Here is a 12,236-nt window from a genome sequence, read left to right on the forward strand (position 1 = left end):
GAGACCGTATTGCTATATGAACTATATTATACATTTCCATAGTTTAGTTAGCTGAGGTATATCATGTAGTGTATTTTGTCAACAACTGTATGTGTGTAAAGTATTTATTGTGCTGAGTGATCATAAAACGGCTGCAAAAGACGCACTGGCTGAGGCTCGCCTCCTGCACCCCCGCCGTAGAATGCACGGCAACCCCTGATGGGAGTGTTATATCAACTAAAGCCCACACTTAAACTTTCCACGTGCAAGATTGAATCTATTTAAAAAAGTTATTTCATAAGAAGCCAAAAAGTGCAAAAACAATAATGTTCGTGTTGGAGGAGTTGCGAATGACTGCTGGGCCACAACATTAGGTACACCTGCAGACTGCAGGTGTATCTAATTCACAACTCTTCCAACATGAACATTATTGTTTTTGTACTTTTTGGCTTCTTATTAAATAACTTTTGTAACCTATTTTTATGGGCTTTCCTCTTTGTGATGTTAAGTTCCTGTTATGCGCTGTTATACAGTATATGCCTTGAGCTCTTATTTTGAAGGCGCTAAGAGCGGAATTTTGACACGTTGGAGTGGAGCGGAAATTTTTGAAAGAAGGTAAATAAAGTGGTCCTCGTTTAAACTGGAGCCTCCGTGTTTGTTATTTTGTAGTTTCATACAGTATAGGCAGGCCCGGCCCTAATCAATCTGGCGCCCTAGGCAAGATTTTAGGTGGCGCCCCCCCACATCGGCAGTGAAGTGTATATACTCACAAGAACCCGAATAGCTTTGTCTTTGACCTTTTTTTTTATTACTTACAACTATACCTAATATATAAAGGGGTGGAAAACTGACTATTACCTGCAGGGCAAACATTAGCTAACCAGAAGGCAATAATGTAAACAAAAAACACCTGCTTAAAAGATCTAATACAAATGTCCCTGAGGAATGTAAGGAGGGAGTACTGTAATTACCTAAAGTTACATTATTATTTTCCATAACAATTTAGCCCCCTCCACAATATTAACCCAACGTTAAAACAGAACTAGCTATTTATTGATTAGCAATTGCCGAATCATGTAACATTAGCTTAATGCTAAAAAGCCAGGTTACTATCACATTCTGTAACAGACAAATAATTTCATGTAGGCTAACGTTACCTACCTGCTACCTCTGTCTTTTCTCGTTTCTCCTCTTCTTTTCTCTTTTTTCTTCCCTGGGCACCTGACAGTTTTGGCCGTTTTGACATCTTGTGTTGATTTTTTGATGTGGTGACGTCCAAAAAGAGTCATGATACGGGAAGGGAGGGGGTGCACCGTGCGTGGGGAGGAGGGGGGGCGTAATGTTGTAACAAATAATATTTCTATTAAATAGGCTTTACTTTGCATTTTAATTAACGTGAGATTATTTTTTGTATTTAGAAATAATAGTAACAACTTTTTTTTTCATTTTTTTTTTCTCCAACATTTGTGGCACTGGCATGGCGCCCCCTGATGGACGGCGCCCTTAGCATTTGCCTATACGGCCTATGCCATGGGCCGGCCCTGAGTATAGGCGACATTTATAAACCCTCGGTTACACTTTTTTAAATAGATTCAATCTTGCACGTGGAAAGTTGAAGTGAGGGCTTTAGTTGATATAACACTCCCATCAGGGGGTTCATTAATCCAGCACAACAGCGGCGCATTTCTAAGTAAAGGTAAGACCATAATAACGCTTTTTTATTAAATGTGCTTTTTTGTGTGCTACAGTTTGTATGTGTAAAGTTAAAGTTAAGTTAAAGTACCAATGATTGTCACACACACACTAGGCGTGGTGAAATTTGTCCTCTGCATTTGACCCATCCCCTTGTTCACCCCCTGGGAGGTGAGGGGAGCAGTGGGCAGCAGCGGCGCCGCGCCCGGGAATCATTCTTGGTGATTTAACCCCCAATTCCAACCCTTGATGCTGAATGCCAAGCTGGGAAGAATGCTGGTATGAGCTTTTAAACATAACCCGTTAACTGCTGCCAATCAAATGGTGAATAAGATACTCTGTAGGGTTCATATGTTTGTAAATCTGACTGTGATGAAGTCAGTGCCTCACCAGCCATCAACCTCACCGCACGTCACTGATGTATGTATATGTATACATATGTGTATATACTGTATATGTGTGTATATATGTATATGTATATATATATATATATATATATATATATATATATATACTGTATATGTGTGTATATATGTATATGTATATATATACCGGTATATATACATATATATAATGTATGTATATATATGTATATATATGTATATGTATGCATATGTGTATATACTGTATATGTGTGTATATCTGTATATATATATATATATATATATATATAATGTATGTATATATATGTATATGTATACAAATGTGTATATACTGTATATGTGTGTATATATATATATATATATATATTATATATATATATATATATATATATATATATATATAATGTATGTATATATGTATATGTATACATATGTGTATATACTGTATATGTGTATATATATATATATATATATATATATATATATATGTATATATATATATATATATATATGTATATATATATATAATGTATGTATATATATGTATATATATGTATATGTATGCATATGTGTATATACTGTATATGTGTGTATATCTGTATATATATATATATATATATATATAATGTATGTATATATATGTATATGTATACAAATGTGTATATACTGTATATGTGTGTATATATATATATATTATATATATATATATATATATATATATATATATATATATAATGTATGTATATATGTATATGTATACATATGTGTATATACTGTATATGTGTATATATATATATATATATATATATATATATATATATATATATATATATATATATATATATACATATATATGTATCCATCCATCCATCCATCCATTTTCTACCGCTTTTTCCCTTGTCATCATATATGTGTGATCATTGTACTTTCCAGACTGATGCTTTGTCTGCTGTCTTTGTTTGTTCCCTGCTTCCTGTGACTATTAAATCAATTGTACTTTTCTACAATGTTTTTGACATTGTTATTGAACTAAAAAATAGGAAAACAAAAATGGCCATCTTAACCTCCCACGTTCTAAAAGAAGTAAAAATGATCACCATCAAAGAAAATATAAATGTATAGCCTGATAGTTTCATTTGGTTTTATTTAGACGTATCCCTTGCACATATCATGTTCCTTGTTTTACTTTTATTTTTAAATTTTTAATGTCATGTTTGTGTGTTATTCGTTACTACTTTGTGTGTATTTTTGTATTTATTGTTATTGAAGGAAAATACTTGATTTACGATATTGGAATTCTTAGACGTCTGTATTGTACTGTTATCAAAATAAAGTTTTGGGGAAAAAAAGGCCCACCGCTTCGTTTACTTCCGTTCAAAAGACACGTGACAGAATACATCCTTTTTTTTTCTTTCAAAACTTTATTTTGATAACAGTAGAATAGAGACATTTAAGAATTCCAATAACAAACAATATGCGGTCCTCTCCAAGGTTTCTCATTGTCATTCACATCGACGTCCCACTGGGGTGAGTTTTTCCTTGCCCTTATGTGGGCTCTGTACCGAGGATGTCGTTGTGGCTTGTGCAGCCCTTTGAGACACTTGTGATTTAGGGCTATATAAATAAACATTGATTGATTGATTGATCTCTTCTTACTTCACGTGTGATAAATGAAATGAGTCCCAATTCACAAGTTTTGTTGTAGACGATACCACATATGTACAGAAAAAAACACATGATGTTAGTACATCAGTTGAGGAAAATGAGTAAATTACATTAATTTCATTTTCTGATAGATTACAAATTCAACACCAGTGGGAGCACTTTAAAACTCTGCTAGACTCAATTCCACCTATTTGACTGATGAACATTATCACAGCATTTATTCAGAAAGTATAAATAACAACTAATAAAAAAAAAAATGGCACTCAGCATCAAGGGTTGGAATCGGGTGTTAAATCACCAAAAATAATTCTCGGGCGCGGCCACCGCTGCTATCACTGCTCCCCTCACCTCCCAGGGGGTGAGGGTGATGGGTCAAATGCAGAGGATAATCTCACCACACCTAGTGTGTGTGACAATCATTGGTACTTAATGAAGATAGAATACAATTAGCTGCAACATGTAAGTGTAGAAAAACATTATGATTTGTACATTTCCAGAATGCTCATCCATCCATTTTCTACCACTTGTCCCTTTTGGGGTCATGGGGGGTGCTGGAGCTTATCTCAGCTGCATACGGGGCAGAAGGCGGCGTACACCTTGGACAAGTCGCCACCTCATCACAGGGCCAACACAGATAGACAACACATTCACACACTAGGGCCAATTTAGTGTTGCCAATCAACCTATCCCCAGGTGCATGTCTTTGGAGATGGGAGGAAGCCAGAGTACCCGGAGGGAACCCACGCAGTCACGGGGAGGACATGCAAACTCCACATAGAAAGATCCCGAGCCCGGGATTGAGCTCAGGACTACTCAGGACCTTCGTATTGTGATGCACATGCACTAACCCCTGTTCCACTGTGCTGCTCATTTCCAGAATGTGATTGGTCTAATATTAAACAAAAAACAATCTGAAATTATCTTTATTTTTAGGTTATAATGCCACGATTTTACCAGTCCGGCCCGCTTGGGGATAGATGTTCCTCCATATGGCCCCTAAACAAAAAATGAGTTCCATAAATGAAAATAATGTCAAATAATTACATTTTGTCTCTCTCAGTACATACAAGTGGGAATATCGACGACAAAATAACTCATACTTGCCAACCTTGAGACCTCCGATTTCGGAAGGTGGGGTGGTGGGGGCGTGGTTGGGGGCGTCGTTAAGAGGGGAGGAGTATATTGACAGCTAGAATTCACCAAGTCAAGTATTTCATACATATACAGGTAAAAGCCAGTAAATTAGAATATTTTGAAAAACTTGATTTATTTCAGTAATTGCATTCAAAAGGTGTAACTTGTACATTATATTTATTCATTGCACACAGACTGATGCATTCAAATGTTTATTTCATTTAATTTTGATGAACAGAGTGGACCGACACCAGCAGATGACATGGCACCCCAAACCATCACCCAACCATGCAAATTTTGCATTTCCTTTGGAAATCGAGGTTCCAGAGTCTGGAGGAAGACAGGAGAGGCACAGGATCCACGTTGCCTGAAGTCTAGTGTAAAGTTTCCACCATCAGTGATGGTTTGGGGTGCCATGTCATCTGCTGGTGTCGGTCCACTCTGTTTCCTGAGATCCAGGGTCAACGCAGCCGTCTACCAGCAAGTTTTAGAGCACTTCATGCTTCCTGCTGCTGACCTGCTCTATGGAGATGGAGATTTCAAGTTCCAACAGGACTTGGCGCCTGCACACAGCGCAAAATCTACCCGTGCCTGGTTTACGGACCATGGTATTTCTGTTCTAAATTGGCCCGCCAACTCCCCTGACCTTAGCCCCATCTAATTTTGTGACACACAGAATTTTGGATTTTCATTTGTTGCCACTTCAAATCATCAAAATTAAATGAAATAAACATTTGAATGCATCAGTCTGTGTGCAATGAATAAATATAATGTACAAGTTACACCTTTTGAATGCAATTACTGAAATAAATCAAGTTTTTCAAAATATTCTAATTTACTGGCTTTTACCTGTATATATATATATATATATATATATATATATATATATATATACATATATATATATATATATATATATATATATATATATATATATATATATATCAGTGACGTGCAGTCACTAGAGGCAGGTGAGGCGGGGCCTCACCTGCCATCATGGAAAGAAAAAAAATGTAAAAAGAAAAAAAAAAAATTAAATTGTTATATGTATCCAATGATTATACTATAAAGTTATTTTCCATTTAACTTCACCAGTTTTAGATTATTTTTATTCAAAATCGCTGAATTTTCACATTTGCCGTTCAAATACTGAGAAGAGACGGTGCGGTGAACAGCAGCCAGTTGAGGCACGTCACTCAGTGCCGAAACATGGATTGCGCAATGACTCGGCTAACTGCTGGCCTGCTGTGCAGTGAGACTGTATTGCTATATGAACTATATTATACATTTCCATAGTTTAGTTAGCTGAGGTATATAATGTACAGTGTATTTTGTCAACAACTGTATGTGTGTAAAGTATTCCTTGTGCTGAGCGATCATAAAACGGCTGCAAAAGACGCACTGGCTGAGGCTCGCCTCCTGCACCCCCGCCGTAGAATTGTTATATCAACTAAAGTGTGACGACCGGGGCGCATGGTGATGCGGGGCTCGCCCTCCCAGGAATGCAGATCGGGCTTCGGACACAGTGTGCAGGTAAGAAATGATTTATTTAAGAAATAAATTATACTGGAATAAACAAAAACGTGCTCATAGCACGGAAGGCAAAAACTAAAGGAGCTAGCGTGGGAGCTAGAAGGTAAAAAGGAGTCTAGCGTGGAAGCTAGCAGGTTCAGAGCAGGAAACAAAAGTCGTCATCTGTTGTGTGAAAACAAACTAGGAAGCAAGACAGAATGACAGGGAAGGCAGGCTTAAATAATAATGTCAGTGATGACAAACAGGTGCGCGTCGGGAACACACGCGGCAGGTGAAAATAATAAGCAGCCATGGCAACAAACTCAGGTGTACAAAACAGGCACTCAAGGAGTCCAAAACTAACAAAAAACACAAGTACCTCGAAAACGTAAACAAAAATATGATCCGGGCAGCGGATCATAACATAAAGCCCACACTTAAACTTTCCACATGCAAGATTGAATCTATTTAAAAAAATTATTTCATAAGAAGCCAAAAAGTGCAAAAACAATAATGTTGGTGTTGGAGGAGTTGTGAATGACTGCAGGTACACAACATTAGATACACTTGCAGACTGCAGGTGTACCTAATTCACAACTCCTCCAACACGAACATTATTGTTTTTGCACTTTTTGGCTTCTTATTAAATAACTTTTGTAACCTATTTTCATGGGCTTTCCTCTTTTTGATGTTAAGTTCCTGTTATGCGCTGTTATACAGTATATGCCTTGAGCTCTTATTTTGAAGGCGCTAAGAGTGGAAGTGATGTCACGTTGCGCAGGTTTTTGAAAGAAGGTAAATAAAGTGGTCCTTGTGTAAACTGGAGCCTCCGTGTTTGTTATTTTGTAGTTTCATACAGTATAGGCGACATTTATAAACCCTCGGTTACACTTTTTTAAATAGATTCAATCTTGCACGTGGAAAGTTTAAGTGAGGGCTTTAGTTGCGGCGCATGGACTTAATTTCTAAGTAAAGGTAAGACCATAATAACGTTTTTTTTATTAAATGTGCTTTTTTGTGTGCTACAGTTTGTATGTGTAAAGTTAAAGTTAAGTTAAAGTACCAATGATTGTCACACACACACTAGGTGTAATGAAATGTGTCCTCTGCATTTGACCCATCCCCTTGATCACCCCCTGGGAGGTGAGGGGAGCAGTGAGCAGCAGCGGCGCCGCGCCTGGGAATCATTTTTGGTGATTTAACCCCCAATTCCAACCCTTGATGCTGAGTGCCAAGCAGGGAAGAATGCTGGTATGAGCTTTTAAACATAACCCGTTAACTGCTGCCAATCAAATGGTGAATAAGATACTCTTTAGGGTTCATATGTTTGTAAATCTGACTGTGATGAAGTCAGTGCCTCACCAGCCATCAACCTCACCGCACGTCACTGATATATATATATATATATATATATATATATATATATATATATATATATATATATACATCCTGAAAATATGCAAACAAATCTGTGTTTGGATAATTGATACTTCAAACTTGCATAAATAAATCTTAAGGAATATAACATAACTTGGCTTCTGAGAGCTTCAAAATGTAATGAATAAAATGCTAAAGTTGTTGATAAACAAGCAATTATTTTAATAATTAAATATGGTCATTTAAATGAATTATTATGATAATTTAAAATTAATTATTTCAAATATGTTTATTTTAATGTATAATTCTATGGCTGGATGTAATAAGGAGTCAGAAAAAATAAAAAATAAAAATACAATTAATTTTGATGTTTTTAGCAAAATATAGTAAAAATGTATTTAGTTTTTTGAATTAATAAATATATTTATTTTTAGGTAAGATAAACATAATAATACAATTCATCTCTAGTCTGGATGATTTAGTTCTTGTCACCCTGTTGTCCTCCCGTCGTGAAAAAAGGCTGTCCTCACTCAGGTCCGCATGGAGCTGGAGGGGGCGTGGCCTCTAGCTCCGGCTAAAAATCGGGAGATTTTCGGAAGAATATTTGTCCCGGGAGGTTTTCGGGAGAGGCGCTGAATTTCGGGAGTCTCCCGGAAAATTCGGGAGGGTTGGCAAGTATGAAATAACTTATCATTAAATAATAAGGAATAAATGTGTGCCGTAAAGGCGGCGCTGACGTACTTCCGGGCGTGCTGCAGGTTTCCGCATAGCGGGGCGAGCGTGTCGGAGTGTTTTTGTTCTGTGTCCGGGCGGCCCCGCCCCTCGCAGTGTGGCGCGTTACTGACGCCCGTGACGCCTTTCCACGTCGCAGTCGATCCCAACAGACGAGCGAGCTGCGTATGTCTGCGTGTCTCCAGCTAGGCTAGTAAGGGAGTGATGGCGGCGCCCGTCCTCAGAGTGTCCACCCCGCGGTGGGAGAGAATAGCCCGGTTTGTAGTGTGCCTACTGGGCATGCTATTGTCTCTTTATGCGTTCCACGTCGAGAGGGAAAAGGCCCAGGATCCCAGTTATCAGGCTCTGTGCGACGTCAGCAGCTCCATCAGCTGTTCCAAAGTGTTCAGCTCAAGGTAATTTCCATTCAGCCGATAGAGCGCCCACGGCGGCGCTCATTGAACGTGATTGCTAATGTAGCCATCCGAGTGGGCTGCGCGCCTTATAACTGTCAAAGTCCTCCCCGGCTAACATTGCCGTGGATAGCTAAGGGATTTGCTTTACTTGCTTAGCTGCTTTGTTTTTTGTTAACACATCTCTAATAAACCCACTTTGCTAGCTAATTGTCCCACGGACCGGCTATGTAGCCTGTTGAAGCTAACAGTGCTCTAAGCTAACTGCCCCCTTTTTTTAAATGAACGCTACCAACATAAACACCATATATGTATGTGTTTGAATGGAAAACCCCATATTTTGTGCACGTATCCAGAGTCATTAGAATTACAAGCACACAAGTTGCCTTTAGCATGGCTTCGGGTCACCTTTCCTTACTGTAAATATACATTTGGCTCAACTTTTTTAAGCGGGTTTCTAGCTGTCGAGCTAATGTCACCACAACAGTGTGCCTTGTCAAAGAAAGCTTTTTCTGGGGTCCTAGCAGAGGACCCTATCTTCATGTCTTGTGTTTAGCACATGCATATTCTCAAACTATTCTCACCAAGTAACACCGCAGAAAACACTAGGCTCTCTAAGTGCCAAAATATTGACCAACTCTAAACTACAGTAGCGTTGTAGGCCTAGATATTCATTAAAAACAAGGTAGAGGATGTATTTAATAAATATATATATATTTTTTGGCCACTAACATTACACACTGTTTGAACACTAAGACTGTGTTTGAAAATGTAATTAACTTCTGTGTGGAGTTTGCATGTTTTCCCTCCTGGTACTCCGGCTTCCTCCCATCTCCAAAGACATGCACCTGGGGATAGGTTGATTGGTAACACTAAATTGGCCCCAGTGTGTGAGTGTGAATGTTGTCTGTCTATCTGTGTTGGCCCTGCGATGAGGTGGCGACTTGTCCAGGGTGTACCCCGCCTACCGCCCGAATGCAGCACCCCCCGGGAAAAGCGGTAGAAAATGAATGGATGGATGGATGGACACCTCAGAAAACACTAGGCTCTCCAAGTACCAAAATAATGACCAACTCTAAACTAGTGTAGCGTAGTATTCCTAAATATTCATTAAAGACAAGGTAGAGGCTTTATTTAATAAATATATCTATTATTTTTGGCCACTAACATTACACACTGTTTGAACACTAACACTGTGTTTGAAAATGTAATTAACTTCTGTGTGGGGTTTGCATGTTTTCCCTCCTGGTACTCCGGCTTCCTCCCACCTCCAAAGACATGCACCTGGGGATAGGTTGATTGGCAACACTAAATTGGCCCTAGTGTGTGAATGTGAGTGTGAATGTTGTCTGTCTATCTGTGTTAGCCCTGCGATGAGGTGGCGACTTGTCCAGGGTGTACCCCGCCTACCGCCCGAATGCAGCACCTCCCGGGATAAGCGATAGAAAATGAATGGATGGATGGATGGACACCTCAGAAAACACTAGGCTCTCCAAGTACCAAAATAATGACCAACTCTAAACTAGGGTAGCGTAGTAGGCCTAAATATTCATTAAAGACAAGGTAGAGGCTTTATTTAATAAATATATTTATTATTTTTGGCCACTAACATTACACACTGTTTGAACACTAAGACTGTGTTTGAAAATGTAATTAAGTTCTGTGTGGAGTTTGCATGTTTTCCTTCCGGGCACTCCGGCTTCCTCCCACCTCCAAAGACATGCACCTGGGGATAGGTTGATTGGCAACACTAAATTGGCCCGAGTGTGTGAATGTGAGTGTGAATGTTGTCTGTCTATCTGTGTTGGCCCTGTGATGAGGTGGTGACTTGTCCAGGGTGTACCCCATCTACCGCCCGAATGCAGCTGAGATAGGCTCCAGCACCCCCCGGGAAAAGCGGTAGAAAATGAATGGATGGATGGATGGACACCTCAGAAAACACTAGGCTCTCCAAGTACCAAAATAATGACCAACTCTAAACTAGTGTAGCGTAGTAGGCCTAAATATTCATTAAAGACAAGGTAGAGGCTTTATTTAATAAATATATTTATTATTTTTGGCCACTAACATTACACACTGTTTGAACACTAACACTGTGTTTGAAAATGTAATTAACTTCTGTGTGGGGTTTGCATGTTTTCCCTCCTGGTACTCCGGCTTCCTCCCACCTCCAAAGACATGCACCTGGGGATAGGTTGATTGGCAACACTAAATTGGCCCTAGTGTGTGAATGTGAGTGTGAATGTTGTCTGTCTATCTGTGTTAGCCCTGCGATGAGGTGGCGACTTGTCCAGGGTGTACCCCACCTACCGCCCGAATGCAGCTGAGATAGGCTCCAGCACCCCCTGCAACCCCGAAAGGTATAAGCGGTAGAAAATGGATGGATGGACACCTCAGAAAACACTAGGCTCTCCAAGTACCTAAATAATGACCAACTCTAAACTAGAGTAGCGTAGTAGGCCTAAATATTCATTAAAGACAAGGTAGAGGCTTTATTTCATAAATATATTTATTATTTTTGGCCACTAACATTACACACTGTTTGAACACTAACACTGTGTTTGAAAATGTAACTAACTTCTGTGTGGAGTTTGCATGTTCTCCCTGTGACTGCGTGGGTTCCCTCCTGGTACTCTGGCTTCCTCCCATCTCCAAAGACATGCACCTGGGGATAGGTTGATTGGCAACACTAAATTGGCCTTAGTGTGTGAATGTGAGTGTGAATGTTGTCTGTCTATCTGTGTTGTGCCCTGTGATGAGGTGGCGACTTGTCCAGGGTGTACCCCACCTACCGCCCGAATGCAACTGAGATAGGCTCCAGCACCCCCTGCAACCCCGAAAGGTATAAGCGGTAGAAAATGGATGGATGGACACCTCAGAAAACACTAGGCTCTCCAAGTACCTAAATAATGACCAACTCTAAACTAGAGTAGCGTAGTAGGCCTAAATATTCATTAAAGACAAGGTAGAGGCTTTATTTCATAAATATATTTATTATTTTTGGCCACTAACATTACACACTGTTTGAACACTAACACTGTGTTTGAAAATGTAACTAACTTCTGTGTGGAGTTTGCATGTTCTCCCTGTGACTGCGTGGGTTCCCTCCTGGTACTCTGGCTTCCTCCCATCTCCAAAGACATGCACCTGGGGATAGGTTGATTGGCAACACTAAATTGGCCCTAGTGTGTGAATGTGAGTGTGAATGTTGTCTGTCTATCTGTGTTGTGCCCTGTGATGAGGTGGCGACTTGTCCAGGGTGTACCCCGCCTTCTGCCCGAATGCAGCTGAGATAGGCTCCAGCACCCCCCGCGACCCTGAAAGTAAGGCTGCAGCTAACGATTATTTTTCTATCGATTAATCTATAGAT

The 12,236-nt window shown here is 39.4% G+C and overlaps 1 protein-coding gene across 1 annotated transcript in view; it reads left to right on the forward strand.

The window, feature by feature from the left end:
• The first annotated feature begins 8,514 nt into the window (after positions 1 to 8,514).
• vkorc1l1 (vitamin K epoxide reductase complex, subunit 1-like 1) overlaps positions 8,515 to 12,236 on the forward strand; it is a 51,855-nt gene continuing 48,133 nt past the window's right edge. Inside the window, exon 1 of the mRNA XM_061963297.2 lies at positions 8,515 to 8,869. Within this exon, the coding sequence (XP_061819281.1) occupies positions 8,679 to 8,869 (191 nt within the window). The 5' untranslated portion in view covers positions 8,515 to 8,678. The remainder of the gene's footprint in view (positions 8,870 to 12,236) is intronic.

The sequence above is a fragment of the Nerophis lumbriciformis genome, linkage group LG09 (genome assembly GCF_033978685.3).
Source record: "Nerophis lumbriciformis linkage group LG09, RoL_Nlum_v2.1, whole genome shotgun sequence".
NCBI classification, from domain to species: domain Eukaryota; kingdom Metazoa; phylum Chordata; class Actinopteri; order Syngnathiformes; family Syngnathidae; genus Nerophis; species Nerophis lumbriciformis.